Below are 18,565 nucleotides of genomic sequence, written 5' to 3' on the forward strand. Positions count from 1 at the left end.
TTTGGCAGGTTAAAACTGTTTATACTTTTATAGGGATAGGGAGCATATAACTGAAAATTGTATCTTTTGCCTATAGATAGGAACGGAAGTCCCGGGTACAAATTGCGTTAAATCGAAAAACAATTCAGGGTACATTTGCAATTCAATAATAGTTATGTTTTATTTAATAGTAATAGTAACAATTAAAAATTTAGTTTTGTATAGTGATTTTATTGATATAAAATACAATACATCAAAATTGAAATACAATTTTAAAAATATATACCATATATATTTTGATGCTTTCTAGCGATGATTTTGAAATACATGACTTTTATGAAAATAAAATTGGTATCGTTGGTATACACGTGTAAACTGTAAACTATAAACTGTAAAATATTTAATATTCTATTTGGTATCGTCCATGATATAATTAACACTAAGTTCAAATTTTGAAAAAATTTACAAATCATTTTGTAGTTAAAAATGTATAAAATGTAAATCATTTAACGCTTACTATTAAAATTTTAAATGAACGTTAAGTAGTTGTTCTGTAACCAAAAAATGTAAATATATTATATACAAACACAGTATTTTTCATAGTTATTTTAAGTTCAAATGTTGAAGAAATTAAATCCTTAAACCGAGAATAACGATTTTTGTTATTATGTTGTAATTCGAGAAACGAATAACCGTAAGTGCTTGAAATTTACAACAAATGTTTTTTTATACTATTTCCTATATATTTTTTACAGTTTTCGAAATGTTGAACTGTTTATTTGTTTTTTATTTTATTTATTGATCATTCGCTTAATTAGTATGTTTATTTTTTTCTTTAATTTTCTATTTTTTTATTTCGTCATCATCAACACGATTGACTGCATGTGTAGATTCGTTCGATCAGACCCTTGTGAATCGGCGCAGTACCAATACTTTTACTTAGACACAATATAGTGTTCATAAAACAATACAAACCATAGTTGTTATTTAATTATTTTTGAATCTGAGACGAGCGATTAATGTATTGATTTTGCAATGGTTTTTGTGAGTGTTTTTTCTGTCAGTTTTGGGGGCAGAAAAAAATCTCCCCACTCCTATAAATTTACTTACTTTCACAAAACCTTTTAAATATTTTACTGAGATTTGATACTAAATTATAAAAATATTTTGGTTAATATACTTCATGAACCCTTATTCTGTTGAAACAAATAAAATCGTATTCATAATTGTATAACTTAAAATAAGAAACAACATTTTAATGTGTAAACAAAATTTAATTTTTTATTGAACACTGTTCACAGTAGTATATACTACTCGTAGGATAAACATATGTTTAACACCATTATAAAAATGCTTTTAACTATTAAATTTTTTTAATTCATTATATGCCGAAAGATAGAAGCATGCAATAAAAAGCATAAATTGCAAAAACAATTTTATTTTTTATTGAACACTGTTCACAGTTGTATATACTACTAGTAGGATAAACATAAGTTTAACACTAGTATAAAAATGCTTTTAACTATTAAACAATTTTAATTCGTTGTATGCCGAAAGGTATAAGAAATGCAATATAAAGCATAAATTGCAACAAGAAAAAAAAATGAACAAAATAATTTAAACAAAAAAAAAGGCATCAAAGAGACGAGGCGACGTGGGGGGTACTTGATGGCAAACGGGTGGTACAAATGTGTTCTGGAAATGGCTACTGGTCACCAATACATAGTTCTCACTGCCGTCCTGCGGGGCGGACGAGAGTCGCGGGCGCGTTTGCTCGAGACGCGAAGACGACCATAGCAGCGGACGAAGGCCGGCCACGACGGCCGCAAAACGACGACGGTTGACGACGAGCGGCTAGTGCGCGATGTTGTGCGCGTGACGGTCATGCAGGTGCTGAAGACGTTGACTGTTGTGCCGGCGACAAACGGTGACCTAAGCTCGGAGCGAGCGTCGAAGACTATAATCTCGGGGCTTGCGGAATCGGCGGCCATCGGAGGCCCTGCCGTGGAGTCGCGCACCGCCGAACCCTGAGACTTTTCGTTCCTTCGAGTCCGGCGCTGCTGACGTCCTTGTTCCTAGCTACCCTTTAATTATAGTTTCCAATCGCCCACCCACCGTGAGCTCTTCGGTCCCCGCAGCCACCGCCACTAGTCGTCTTCGTGCAGCTCTGCAATCGTCAATGGTACCGCGGGGCGGCGTCGTTGCCCGCGCCGGTACCGCTAGCCGCCGCCGCCGTCGTGTCATCGTTGCTCGCGACCGAAGCAGCCGGACATCCGCCGCGCCGCCAGAGGGTCTCGCGTGTCGGCGTCCTCGAGCTCGCGACGTCCGCTATCCCGTCTCGCCACCGCCGGTGGCCGGAGAACGTGTATTGGCGACATACCGCCCATCACCCTAAAAGTGCACTTTCAAGTACCCTTACTCGACCCCACGTCGCCTCGCCTTGTCTGCTGCCCTCGGCAAGGGGGCCGGGGACTTTCGGACGCCTTCACTTCCGGGAGCAACAACATAGTACTCGTACGGCTTTTCTGATGCCTCTCCACGCGGCGGAGGAGAATACCGTCATCCTAGTGCGTGGAGGTGCGAGTACCATTGGTTTTGCCCCCGGGTCCAGCCAACCGACCAAATCCCCGAAACTATTCCTTACTTCGGGTCCCCTTGCAGGTGTGACGTCCACCGCCTCGTCACGTTGCTCAACTACCACCTTAACAGGCGCGACCACTGATTCTCCTACTACCGGCTCGACCGGTCCATTGCAGGATTCTTCTTCCGGTTGGTCGATCATGGACGGCGTGACCTCGGCGTATTCTGTTATCGGATCGACCTGTCCATTCCCGGGTTCTTCGTCTGGGCGGTCGATCATGGACGGCGTGACCTCCGCGTTTTCTGTTATCGGATCGACCGGTCCATTCCCGGGTTCTTCTTCCGGTTCGTCGATCATGGACGGCGTGACCTCGGCGTTTTCTGTTACAGGCTCGTCCGGTCTATTCGAGGGTACTTCTTCTGGTTGGCCGATGATCGACGCCTCGTCGCTGCCTGTAAACTTCTTTGCATAATTTAGGAGCACGGCTATGTCTCCAGCGGTTACGTCCTCTTAGTAATCATCGAAAACGCTCAACTCTTTTTGCATATTTTCAAATTCAATTTTATCTATGATGTTTTCTATAGTTTCCTTTATTGTACTTTCGATGCAGAGAGCGGTTTCGATATCATTTGATCTAGATTCAGCCATCTTATTGCAGCAAGTTGTAAGTGCGTATGTGGGCAGTCGGAAAAATAATTGCAAGTGAGCCGATTTCGAATTTCGTCCGAGGCCGTAGCCGATTATTTAAAATAAAACATTGTTTATTACTAGCCAGCGAGTACGGTGCCATCATATTATTAATCACACAGCGTCAGCTGACTTTTTGAAAATCTCGGTTCACGGTTAACTTATTCCTATCGTGCTTAACACCTCGGATATTAATAAACATTACTTATTCAAAATAAACGAAAATTCGAGCATACTTGCTGTAGATTTTGTTAGTTGTTACAACACATAAGTATTTTTTGTGATAAAAAAGAAATCAAGGTTCTTAGTAATATGAAAAGCAACTTCTAACCGATATTTTAATTAAAATATAAATTGACCAACTTCAATTTAAAAAAATAGATATTGTTAAATTAATACGTTGAATACGTCATATGCGTTATCTGTATAATAAGGTAACGGTAGGTAGCTCAATTTTACATAAGTATATTCAAATAATAAACATTTTTGGAAATAATATACTGATTATGTTTGTTTTTTTTCTCAACTTGAATGTTGTAAAATGTATTCTTTTCATCACTTAGAATCAGGGACTGCCGGACTGGAACCTTTTGAATACCTATATCGGTATCGGTTCCGGTACCGGTTCTCCAAAAAATTAAATAACGGTTCCGGTTCGGTTCTGGTTCTTTGATGAAAAAAAATAAAGGTACCGGTTCCAGCTAATTTTTAGTAGGAACATTAAATAAATATTATTATTATTATTAATTTGTATTTATAGATAATAAGTACCTATGAATGTAATTTGAAAGTTATATTGACCTAAGTGATAAGTGGACATCTGAGAACTCTAAAAAATATGTTATGCATGTTGCATAATAAAAATAACTGACAAAGTTTTTAACATGTTTTATGAATGCAAATATCAATCAGTGGTCCAGTATAGACTATAGACCACTCAACCCAACGCTTACATTCTTTGTTGTAACTTGTAATGCTTTGTAGTAATTATGCTAAAAATTAACAATTTACAGGTATATTACAACATTTGTGACAGTAATAATTGTAGGAAACATTTAATAAAACATACAAAATATTAAAATAATGAAAACAGAAATAATAAATTAAAAAATGTTCTTATTGTATATAAATATTACAGATTATAAATACTCTATTTTTATCTAATAAAAATAAATAAATAAAATTATTATATTTTAGAACCTAAAAGAACCTATATAAAATAAAAATTCCGGTTCGGTTTCAGTACTTTATATATTAAAATAAAGGTTCCGGTTCTTAAAATTTTAAAAGTTCCGGTTCCAGAAACGGTTCTTTTAGGTTCGGTTTCAGTCCCTGCTTAGAATTAAAGTATCTGTTAACCATAGATGGTTTGAATTATGCAAAAAAAAAATTCAAACATTTTTTGATATAGTTTTAAAACTGAGCACATTATACTTTTTGGGTAGTTGCTCCTCTGAATAATATGTATCTATATATAGTATACTAGTAAAGTATTCCTTGTCTTTGAGTAAGTCATTATATTAAATATGTTAAATTTGAATTCAATGAAAATTAATGAATCTGAACTCTGAGCAGACACAATATTATACTCTATTTTTAAGGATATAAAAAATTGGTGTTCACATATTTTTTAATTACAGTATAACCTAGTTATTAAAGTTATTATACCTAGTATAAAAATTTGTAGCCTTGAGTATAAAAATTGAACATTTTATAAATTTTAAAATACAAAATAATTTACAAATTTTTGTGATCACTTTAAATTTTTAACTTCAAATTATTATTAAAAAAAAAAATTTGACCCAGTGTCGGCCTGGGATCTAAAGGGCCAAATTAGGAAAATTATTTAAAGGGCTTCTCAAAAAAATAATTTTTTTTGATAACTTTCACTTTTAAAAAAAATTTCAAATGTTAAGGTTAAAAATAATCTATATTTATACAATATGTAATCATAAAATGGAATATGTATAAAAAAATAAAAACTATATAATTGAATAAAACTAGATTGTTGTATAGTACAATTTATATTAGTAATTCTTTTAGTAAATTTGATGAGTGAGCCACATTATCAATCAATTTTTCTCGGTCAATTTCTAGGTTATATCTTTTTCTACAGCTATCATCATTAATGGATCCAAATTGTCTTGTTTAATAGTTGATCTCAACTTTGTTTTTATAATCTTTAAATTTGTAAAAACTTGCACGAAACTTATGAAGATGGTAAAATTAATAAAAATTTGTAAACTATGAATAGATAACAAAACAGACTTGATTGAAAAGATAATTCTTGAATTATTACAAAAGCACAATAAATACAAATTCTGCACTTACAATCAGATTTTTTTATTAAATCATCTTCACTCTCAGCAGTGGCACCCAGATAGATTAGTAAGGGATGCAACTGCATGTGCTCTCGTGGGGGGTGGATGGGTAGGTATAGACGCCTATGGTTATAGGTATCTACCTAGATAAAGTATAGGTTAACAGTTAGTAACAGTTCAAAAGAACGTTTTTTTAAATTAAAAAAATGGGTGGGTGTGTGGGTAACTTTTGTTAGTTGCATGTGCTCTCAAAATACCTCTGTGCGCCACTGACTCTCAGTATCATTAGATGATTCAGTTTGATAATTTGTATCATTTTTGTAATTAATATCACTAAAAGATAAATTTGGAAGGACATTTTAGAATTGTGAAGCAAATTGTTTTAGCTCCAGCCTCCAAGAATAACTTGTCTGTCTACTCCTGCCAATTCACAAATAGTTTTTAATGAATCAATGCACTTTTTTTTCACAAACCATAAATGTTTTTTGAATTTCAACTGGTCTGAAGCTCAAACACTGTTATGGAATTATAAAATTCCTGCTGAAACTAATTTTTCTAAAATAATTTTCCCTACATTTTTGAGAATAACTGCTAATTTTAAATATTTAACTACCTACCATAAATAGTAAGTACCAATTAGATCCAATTTTTATCAGAATTCACTCGCAAAGTTGAAAATTAAAACATTATAACTAATAAGTAATGTATATACATTATGCATACACAAAAAAAAACACATGTCTTGGAAAATCTGTATACTAACTGTAGATTTATATAGCTCAGAATCTAAAACCAAAAAGTCGAAAATACCAAATATCTATACCACATATATGAAAAAATGTTCGTGTTTAGACAATACTTATATACCTAAGTATTTAATGAATATTTTAAGTTTCACAGTTATTCATTTTTGAATCATAACAAAAAATTAGAATTGATTTTATCAACAACTTATTTGAATACAGTTATTTAATACAAAACATTTAACTAGGATATTGTATCCACTCAATGTAAAATATATCTACATATTTAGTTAAATAAAACAAAATAATTTATAAAAATACATTTTTATTGTTTATTCAATAAATATTCAACTAAATTATTCTTAAGTTACTTAATAACACTTTATGCTACAGGCTTTTCTTGAGTGTTCTTTTCTAGTATTTTATCTAGTTCACCTGACCTATGCAATTGCAATAAAATATCACAACCACCAATGAATTCTCCATCTACAAAAACTTGGGGAATTGTTGGCCAATTGGAGAATTCTTTTATTCCTAAAAAATAAACAAAAAAATTAATGAGGATTATATAATTCAATATAGATGGAACAATAGAAATTTTAAATTTTTCAATAACCGTATATATTTTAAAACGAGATTTTCAGACAAAAATTATTGATGATATTTAAAAAAAATTATTAATAACATTTTAGTGTTCAGTCCATTACAAAGTTGTACAATTTATTCTATACTAACAGTCTCAGTTTCTTTAGATTTGAACGGTAATATTTCAGGTCAATAGTTTATTCAACCCATTCTTCAAGTTCTTTATCACATTTATTGCATATTTTGGATATTACAAACGATACAAACTATTTTTACACTCTAGATAGTCGACACGACCAGTTTATCGTGATTCTATCATTATTATTTTTTTCCGACAGTAACCGATGATAGATAACAGAGAGTGACGGTTAAACGAGTTTCTACTGAATTGTATTCTGAGTCCATTCAATTTTTAAATATTTTTTATACTAGATTATCGAGGTATAAATAAAATTTAAGACTTATTTTCCAATTCACTGCCTGTGGATTATTTTTAATTAATAGTGACTATAAATGGTGTGAATATGTTTTACATATAAGCACCTACTACCTACTACAATAAGATTAAGGTTCATATACATATGATATATAATATACATTTAAAGACCTCCTCAATCGGTTACCTATCAAAATGTAGCCATTCTAACCCTTCTATTTAGTAGTTTTATCTCATCAATCTGCTTGTATTCTGAAGAATTTCACACATAGAATCTATAGTTACAAGATATACACTATACTTTAACACTTAGCGATTTAAGTATGTATTTAAAAATTATCTTAATTATAAATTTAATAAATCATATTATAATCTACAAAATACGAAAAAAGCAATATTGAAAAATGAAAGCATAATAAATTCAAATTTCACTTATTTTATAGGATTAAAAAACAAATTGAAATTGAAAAGAACTATATGAAAAATATTTACCATTTCTAAGTTTTTCATCAATAAGTACATCATGAGCTTCAAATTTAGCTTTGTGAATATTTATTTTAAAATGTCAACAACTGCATTACTAAAGCCACATCTGGGAGCTTGTGGATCACCTTTCATGAAGACGACGATTTTGTTACCCTTCACTAATTTTCCTATATGAGATTGGATTGGATCATCAGATTTAGTACATAGGAATTGTTTATAAGAGTTGAATGAGCTAATTCTTGTTGTTTTATTAATGTTTAACATCTGACGCAATATCGATGTCATATTTAAAAGATGAAACCTATATAGGTACTATTATTTAAACAAAAATGAAATATTCAATATCTAGGTTGGCTAAGAATGATAAAAATATATAGTTAAAAATAAGTAATCACAGAAATGTACGTTTTTAGTTTATAGAGTTTAATATTTACACAATTTTAAGTTACAAGACAAAATACATTCGCAAAATAAAAATTCGAAACTTCGCAATCAAAAAGATCTCCGGATCTCTCAATTCTGTTTAAAATACTAAAAAGTAAATACTAAATAGTAAAAAGTGAAACTCGAAATCTCAATTCCCAAAAATTGATAAGTGTAATAAATCCATGAACTTCGTGATAGTTAAATAATGAGTGGTAACTATGATTAGGTTCACTACCACAGTACCACAGAACAATACGACAATACAGACGGTTGGACAACACTTTACTTACTGTCTTGTCTTACCCATAGATTATATAGACATATATATATTATCTATGGTCTTACTATGGTCATTGGCTATTATCATAGTGATTGCTTATCACTACTTATCAAAAAATGTTCAATGATTTTGGTTGAGATTACAAACATAACCTCCAAATATTTGTGTAGAAAAAACTTAACCTATAGAACTTCAAATACCAGGGTTAATTGAAAAAATAGTGAATACAAAATATAAATTGTTGTATGAAAATCGCAATTTTTATTTATAGATGCAAAATATAAATTATAATTTATAGGTATAATTTATAACACAATTTACATTTAATTTTAGATTTAACGAAAAAAGAAAAAATGTATTTGTGTTCATGGTGGGGAGAAAGTGTTCGCAATTTTTCCCTTCCAGCCGACCTGCCGACCCCACACCAACACATTATTTAAGATTAATTTACATGTTAGCGGGACGTGTAGAGGCGGCATACGACCCCCTGAATCTCAATTGATAGACGGAACCATGATATAATTAACAAAATATGTTAATTATATCATGGTATCGTCATTGAATTTTTTCTTTCCGTCTTACAATAGTACAACATATTATTACAATTCTTAAATAATCATAACTTTAAAATTTAACTTTCAATGAAAACCTGTTATGAAGTTACTTTTAAATGAAAATTGATAACTTTTAAGTTTAATAATATGTTAATTCATCCTAATAATTAAAGCTAATAACACAGTGTTGGTTTTACTGAACATAATATTATTTGTCATATTGTATGCGTCTGTAAGACGGGGACAGCGCAGCAGATACGCCATCGTCTTGTAAGACACATATATCAAGATTATTTAGTGTAAACTGTAAGTGCATAAATACTTTGATCATTGATGTAGATACTTTGCATTTTTCATACAACCCACAACAAATAAAAATTCTAAAATATTATGTTCAATTTCACATTTGTACCTATACATCGTTTTGCAAAAAATCGAACAATTTTTTGGAGAATAACTTGTACTTTTTATTTATCTCTAGGTATACCTACCATATCGTATGTATTGTATCTTCTATTTTTAATTCTAAAAGCATATTCTTTCATAAACCAATTTTTTTTTTTTCGTTTTTCTGCCCTAGACGTGGTGATAAAACGTAACGATGTCGGTCGCCGTGATAGTATCATCCGCCAAACACGCTCACCGTGAGCGGACATTTTTAGCGAAAACTTAGCCGTACAACTGGAATTTTTTTCGTATTGGTAATGGCTATATATGATACGCGCACGAGAGCTGCAATTCTTACTTAGATCTTCACTCGACCGAGGTTTATCCGCAGCCGCATACGAGCAGTTGTATATGTATATATGTACTCTCGTATACACTCGTATAATAATATGTATTATGTATATATTATTACGCCGTTCTTACGTGTTTATATATATATATATATATACATATTATAATATGTAAGTTCCGTTCTTTTCGCGCGCCGTCGAAATCCCGTAATGGAATATATACGACTGTGCACGTCGTATTATACGATTGTTGGTGGGTGGAGGGGTAGTGGAAATGCACTTTGCGGGGACGGAGAAAATATATGTTTTTCGAACACTCGATAATATGTAAAATTCTTGCGGAGGACAATGTCATTGCAGACAGTATTCCACTGCCCGCGCTCCACGCCGCAGCTCGCACTCTGCTTAATGCGGTTTGTCAATAACACCTCTATGGCTGTACTCACACATATATTACTCGGGCACATGTACATATATATATATATATATATATATATATATATATATATATATATACGTACCTATTATATTTATAAAAAAGGATATCGAACCTATAATGCGAAGAGTACGATTCACACGAGCACATGCCGATAAAGTCTATTTGAAATCAGTGATTCTGACACTTCGGCGCCGTCTGTCACGTACACGTCTGGACCCGACGCACAAACACGACCACGACCGCGGTATTATTATATTCATATTTATATAATATTTTATGTTATTATCATCGTCGTCGTCTTATTCGCACGACGTTGCAAGGCATATATTATAACCAGCTACGACCTACGCCGCGCGTATGTCATAATATTATAACAGGTTCGGTCGGGCGGAAAATAATAATATCGTAATATTGTATAGTCGTCTGAATTTCTCGATGTCGCATCGCAACAGGCTATTATGATATTCACACGACGGCGTGTATAATAGTAGTAAATAACAATAGTGATTCGCTAGACATATACACAACATTCGATGGAGATCGACAGCGGCGTTGGTCGTTGATGAAACAACAACCGTGTTAACGTGGTGCGAAAACAAATAAAAACAACGGAAATAAAACAAGAAAAAAACGAACGTGGAATAAAACAATTGTGCTGTAAAATAAAATAAGATAAATACTCGCCGTGCGTACAGCAGTGGAAACTCATCCCGCGGCGGTGTGCGGCCACGGGCGAAATCATATCTAAACAGTGTAAAAAACATTTATTATTATTATTATTTTTTTTTTTTTTACAACTTAAAGACGGCAAAGAATACGCTTCGTGGTCTTAGTAGAATTTTTTTTTTTTCAATCTCACACTCGAAAAATTCTCTTCGGATATGTATAGCTCTGATGTTTGACAAATAAAATGTCATTCTTTATATAGGATATTATTGTGATGTATATGTTACCGACAAAGTGTTATATACAGCCGTTATAAGCCACAATTATTAAGTATCACGGCCCATAAAATACGAAGGTGATTATACCCAGCCATTTCATAGAATTGATCTTTATGAATGATAATATGTGTTATTTGTATAATTTAAATTTATTATTTATGATTTTAGTAAGTCAATTTATTAATAACAATACAAGTCTTTAAAAATATTTTAACAAAAATATATTACAGATAAGTCGTTTGTCATGTCAGTTTGCAAATAATGGGAATGCAATGGAAAAGTTAGAATACCATTCAATCAAATATTTAATTAATCTAATGAAAATGCCATAAAAAAGTGAAGAAATACTAATCTAATACTTGTAAATCAAGCAGTTAAAATTAAGACATGGTCAGATAAAAGAAAAAACAGGTGTACAAATAATAGTGAATGCAATTTGAAATGTCATGCATCGTCAACCAGCACTCAGCAGTATAAAAAGTATGCTAAGATAAAGCACATAGATAATATTATAGAGAAATTGAAAACATATTGATAAAGTTATTACTAAGTTAAATTATTAATAAACATATTTTGATTTACATTTATTCAAAACTCATGAAAAGAGATAAAACAAGCTATTAATATTTTACCTAACATGGCTTTGGCATTCTTTAGAAATTCTAACTATGAATTGATTACCTGTATAGGCGAAATTAAAATGAACAATCAAATTTGACACATTACCAAATAGCATAATGGAGTTTACAGAAAGCCTAGGATTTCTATGTAATGATTTTATTGAACACGCTATAAGTAATATAGTATATTGAGGTATTTCATAATTCATTCTAAGAAGTTTCTCGTCCGAAAAAATGTGGATCAATGGCTGCCGCGGATCGACCGGTTATACTTACTTGTATTCTTTGATAGATTCGTAAACCGTTTTGCGTGCCATTAACCGTACATAGTTCAACAAAGCCTCAGTGCACAGGTATTTAAAGGACTAGTTCTACTCATCGCATATTGTCTGTCAACAAACATTTTTTTGAGAGAGAGATTTGTACTCAAGTCTTTGATTTTTATTTGTTTTGATAATAACTTTTGTAATTACATAAAAAATATTCAAAATTTGATACCTAGCAAGATTATGTATTTATTTTTTTTTTAGCATGAAAATAATATAATGTTGCAAAGTATATTATGCAAACATAAACTAAATATATTTAGATACTTATAATTTTGGATTAATTGAAAGGTACAACTTAATGTTCATCAGTCACATCCAATTTTATTAAGTGTAGACTTGTTTTCTTTGAAAACTATTAAAATAATCTTAAAGCTTTTAAATTTGATAAAATAATATACGTCGTATACTTTTGTATATTGAAATAATCAAAAATAATAAATATCAAAAAAAAAATGTATACTATGTACATTTATTTCAGTACCATTTTTAGTAAAGTTTTCGAAAAACGTCTCAATTCTTATTTTTAGAATATTTAAGATTATATAGGTGTCATGCATATTTTGTATTCTAGCTAAAGTTATTAATTTTTATTTTTTAAATATTATGTTCGTTTAGTATAATTGCTGTTTTATTTAAAGTTTATCAACCAGATTGGTATTTTTCTATGAAATTTGAATTCAACACGTTCTTCATACGGGTAACTTTGTTATGGATTTTTTTTTTTTGGAATTTTCCGCTAAAAACTACTACCTAAAACTTACAAAAATTTGATATGGTAACACTTCCAGTTTTAAATGGAATTCATTGTTTGATCTATTGTATGTCTTTGGTTTAACATACCAGTGACCACGAGTTTCACATTTTTGGAGGAAACTTAAACGGAACATTACATTCTACAATGTGCTGGTTTTCCTCGAACCTTTTATGTAGATTCGACTAGTATATACGTCACGAGCTCAACAACAATTTCGTGAAGGTTGTCTTTGACAATATCAAAGGATTCCATTAAGTGATAGTATGTAATAGTACCTACCTAAATACAATGTTTCTTTATTATATTATGACTAGAGTGAAGACTAAAGTTCCAAAAAAATTTTGCATTGTATTAAGTAGTGATGGGATTTATTTTCTTGTGTGTTTTATAATTGTATGCATATATATCCATTACACTGATCAATTTTTATATTCATTAAAACTGCATTAAAAACATTAGCTTTTTACAAATATTTGTTATTCAAATAATTTTTAGTGAAACGATTGACAATTATATATTTTTGCATACTGTCTTTTGTCATCTTGGTTCTTTGTTCAGTCATAATGTTTTTGTACACGATTAATGAATGTTCTTCACCTACTGAAGTAAAATGTTTTGCGTATTGAAAATCATAGTTGGTAAAAATTATCTGGAACTGGAACACTATTTCACATGGTATGAGTTTGGCAGTTTGTTATAAAAAATTATGTCCATGGTTTTTTATTAGATTGGTTCTTCAGTTATTTTTAAACTTAAGCTATGTTTGCTTGTTAAAAACGGTTTGTGATTAGTAACGACAAACAACTAAAAAACATTGACAAAGGTACTGACTATTAAGTAACACGAACACTGTACTGTATAAGGTATCCTATAGGTATACTATAGTTATTGGTAGGTAAGAAAATAAAATGAAACCAGCCATTTATAATCGTTAAAACCAGTTGATTATCAAAATACTAATATTCAAAATATATATTAATTTTCATCAATATAGTATGAGCCACATGGTCAACGTCGTTCATCGTGAAATCAGATATTATAACGAGATTACCCATCATAGGTAGTATTTTTAATCGGCTGATTAGGCTTAAGGCGACAGTGGAAAAACTAAATGTTACCACATAAGTCACTCTTAAAAGTTGTTTCGATTATTTTCTGTAGATAAAATAAAATATAACATTTAAACTAACATTTTGAAAAATATTCAGGAATCATAACATAGTGTCAACATTAATGAAAGGTGTTTCTTTAACGTCAAAATAGTATTTCACATTATGAGAAATAAACTTTGATATTGGTTAATTCTATGGACCTTAAATCATACCTAAACGTTTTTCAATTTCGTTAAAAAGCTTCAACTCTAATCAAATATGTAATAAATTATTACTAAAACCTAAAAATCCAACCTCCCCTCATATTATGCGTCTTTTTTGTCTCGATTGACCGGTAAGCACGAAATATATAAATACAATCTGTAATTAAATAGGCAATATATTATATGGTTTGCGGTACTTTGAATGCATTTACCCTAAAACCACTAATATTACACCAGAATCGGCGTTATGCGCAAAGTTACTGTGAATGAATGATACACTGCGAACGTTCGGTCAATAAATTAGCGAAGATTCGTTGCCGGTGTACATTTTGCGTGACGTATCAACCGCATACAGAATTTGTCTGATTACAGTTTTAAAGATTTCATATCATTCGCATCGCGTAATCTTATGATATTAATAATCCGCCTGGTTCGTGATTGCCACAACCTGCAACGTGCACGAAAAACGGTTCATTACGTTTTGTTGCGGTCGTAATAATATAGAAGTTAATTCGACGTCTAACGAATTATTTGGTATATGGACGGCAGTGATCCCGTCCTATTTCGTTGTAAGTTTATCGTTCGCTTAGTGGCATTTCTATCTGGTAATCTGACGAGAACCATAATTACACACTTCAATGGAATACATATTACACATACTGCAGCCATGGCTATTCGAGAAATTTCATTTAAATTAAACACAGTTATATTATACTGGTAACGATAAGCGCACATACGATGCTGAACGATGTCTTTGGAAACATAAATATGTATTTATTATTTTCGATATTATTTTATACAATACATTTTATATTATGTATATGCGTTGGCCGGCGCAATGTATAGTCAATTTCATTACATCGAATTGTAGGTGGTTTTCGAACGGTTTCTCATGATGCTAGTTTTGATATCGAATCGAATACCGATGAATATAACCTGTCAACTACCCGTGTAGACGATGAAATAAACTGTTGAACAGTGGATGACCTCACATTCACTGATTTCAAGTATTGTGACAATGAAGTGACTGTCTTAGACTACTGCAGTACTCACGTTTTAATAACTAATACGTCATGTTTCTTTATAAACAGAAAAACAATTTTGACGTTGAATGAATTTTATAATGAGCGGATAAGAATATTTTAGTGTACCGAAATAATTTAAAAATATCCATGTCTTTTATACACCAGATATGTTTAATGAAACATTAAAAAAAAACGATTTTTGCATCTCCCATATTTCCAGGAACGATATTTGATAAATTACTATTGACGAAAAAATACATTATTTTTATGGAGTGGTTAACTTTGTATCAACATTATAAACTCAGGTTCCTTAATGGTCATATCTTAATTGAAAACATTCATCGATAAAAATAAACTAATAATTCATTGTGAGAAACCATAGATTAATAATAAAATGTATTATGTATTGAAATTAATAAAATATCGGTAGTCAACCGAATGTTTAATATTTGTTGACGAACGTGTGTATTGATAACTAACAATATTAATTAGACTAAATAAATTATGCCTCATTTCACATTCGATTGCGTTTGGTTTGAAAATTGTACTTTTTTTATTTGAAAATAAAAACAATAAAATCGCATAGATTATTTATATGAATACATTTTTATTTCTATTCGTACATCATATTTTATGTCCAATAAATGTTCGTAAGCAAGTTTAATGAAACGTGTAATGAGTAAATGGTGTATATTATGTTACAGGTCAAATGCACGAACCAGACGAAATAATGCCTGAATTTTATGCGCCACTGGAAAATTGGACGGTGACCCAAGGCCGAGACATATACTTTACGTGCACGGTGAACAATTTGGGAAAGTACAAGGTAATAAATAATCGATCAATAAGCAATAATAAACTGTATCCAACGGACAAAGTATTTTCAGTATATTTATTGTACCGACTTAATCAGTAGGTACCACGAAAATGATTTTATAAAGTTATAATTAGCCGCAGCCGTGACGATAAAACCTGGCAAATAAAATAGAAATAATTAATAAAAAAAATGTGACCATGTGTGTACTACTCTGGAATGGATGTGTTGAATTTGAATTCAATTATATAATATTATTGTAGGTTTTACGAAAAACGATTCTATGCAAAGTTGGTCTGTCAGCCTATATTACTAAGAATACTGTATGATATTATTGCTGCTTAAGTAATTTATTTTACTATTCGACATTNATGTGACCATGTGTGTACTACTCTGGAATGGATGTGTTGAATTTGAATTCAATTATATAATATTATTGTAGGTTTTACGAAAAACGATTCTATGCAAAGTTGGTCTGTCAGCCTATATTACTAAGAATACTGTATGATATTATTGCTGCTTAAGTAATTTATTTTACTATTCGACATTAGTAATAGGTATAGTAGATTGAATTGATTTTGGCATAAAATTTGTATTTTAGAATATCATCGTGTGTATAAAATATTTTAATATACATTAGAAGTTTCAAGTACCTATGGATAATATTTTTAAATAACAACAAAATAATTAAAATTGCTATTCATTGTTTACAAACCTAATTCCATCTAAATTTTAACGTAAAATCTATAAAAAAAAACTGAAATTTAATATTTTTTTTAGATTTATCGGTTACAATATAAAGGTACAAGAACCTTTTTTTTAAATTTTCAATCATAGAATCTATAGAAATTCAACATTTAATTAATTTTTAACTACAAAATAATTTGCAAGTTATCGGGGTTTTAATGAATTTTTTCAACATTTTAACTTTAAATATTTACTAAAAATATTGTGTCTATGTTTCTTTAATATTTTTAAACTGCTATTAAAACAATTTATGAAGAACCTTGAATTAAATTTTCCCGCTTTTTGGTTCAACCAAAAATTTTTTTCCGACCTTTATAAAGAAAAAAACTAATACAAATTTAAAATGTCTTATACCTTTTAATAGTAGAAAATCAAAGCATTTTAACGGCGGTTCCAAAAGGTGATGAAAATCAAAAAATAAATAAATAAAACCCATCATTGTAAAGTCAATACATTCATCGCTTCACTCAGAATCTAAAATAAAAACTTTCTTGAATGTCGACGGTAGCAGTGGTTCTATCTGAAGTGTAAACAACACATTTTGTCTTACAACAATATAATTCTTACAAGTAATCGTCGTCGTACGTACGCGTGTGGGTTAGAGAAGAAATGTCTGCCCCGACCGACGGCGCCACACGCAGTAGGTGTTAAAGCTTGTTTTTCTGCCAATTTTACGACTCATTTCACCGCGAAAAATGCCCAAAACAATTGCCGATATTTTAATTGACAGCTGCTCTAAAAATGACTTTTGATATTGACTAATGATATACAAGAGCCTGAAAAATATTTTAGAACAAGTGCCGAAAACCGGTGGGAGCACGATAAGATTAATTGAGGAGAAAATAATTATTTATAGTGTTCTAAAAAAAAAAAATAATAATAAACAAGAGATTTTCGCGTTGTTTTTCGCAATCAGATTAACTACATTACTAAATATTTACATTGGAGTAATTTTTTTTCCTGTCACCTGTTTTAATAGTCACTTGTAATGATTTTTTTATCGTTTCCTTTTATAGTTGTGCAGTTTTGACCACAAATAACAATGTTAGTCCTATAGTGTTGGTCAACAATACCCGATTGGTCCATTTCTTAACGCTTCTACGAAAAACATTTTTCAAACAATTTCACTCGATTGTATTGTTGAGCTAAAAGTAGATGAATGCGTTTTTTTTTATTTTGAGTTTCCTAATTTCCTAATTGTTCAACTGCATTCGAAGTACCACAGTAAATATCTTACATTTCGTACTAAGAAACATTAACCTCAAAAACAAATTTCAAAATAGTTTTTCGTCTTTAATAATAAATATAATATTATAACTGGATAAGATTAAATTACTTGATATTATGTTTCTTCATTTGGTTTCCTTTATTCATCTCCATGATTCTCACTCACCCGTTATAAAACTGCAAGGCATGAAATATTATGCTGGCCGTGTACTCGTGCATTCCAACTTTGATAGGTACAGTTGTTTAATGAATAAAATATTTGAATAGTTATTAAATAATTTCGTCGGGGTTTTCGGAAACTGTAATGTACTCTTATGCCAGATAGTAACAGTATAAGTGACCATACTAATAATACATTATCATCATAGTACACTCGGAATCGTTGTTTTCTGTCTAAACGTATAATAATGCATCGCCAATGTGTGCTGCCATGAACGGATGTGTGTTAATTAAACTTTCTAATGGAAATTCCATATAGAAGCGTTCCGGACGAGATGCGCATGTGCTGTTGGTACGGATTGGGGGGGGGGGGGGGG

The 18,565-nt window shown here is 31.1% G+C and overlaps 1 protein-coding gene and 1 pseudogene across 3 annotated transcripts in view; one reads left to right on the top strand and one right to left on the bottom strand.

Moving 5' to 3' along the window:
* LOC111026532 (lachesin-like) overlaps window positions 1-18,565 on the top strand; it is a 140,872-nt gene that overhangs the window by 89,359 nt on the left and 32,948 nt on the right. For 2 of the 3 annotated variants that reach the window (XM_022304634.1, XM_022304635.1), the window contains one exon: window positions 15,946-16,067. In XM_022304634.1, the coding sequence (XP_022160326.1) occupies window positions 15,946-16,067 (122 nt within the window). Of the gene's footprint in view, window positions 1-9,172; window positions 9,385-15,945; window positions 16,068-18,565 lie in introns of those variants that run through there. The other variant, XM_022304636.1, reaches the window with a different exon arrangement.
* LOC111026536 lies at window positions 6,619-8,551 on the bottom strand (annotated as a pseudogene).

Source organism: Myzus persicae, unplaced genomic scaffold, assembly GCF_001856785.1.
Source record: "Myzus persicae strain clone G006 unplaced genomic scaffold, MPER_G0061.0, whole genome shotgun sequence".
In the NCBI taxonomy this organism is placed as follows: domain Eukaryota; kingdom Metazoa; phylum Arthropoda; class Insecta; order Hemiptera; family Aphididae; genus Myzus; species Myzus persicae.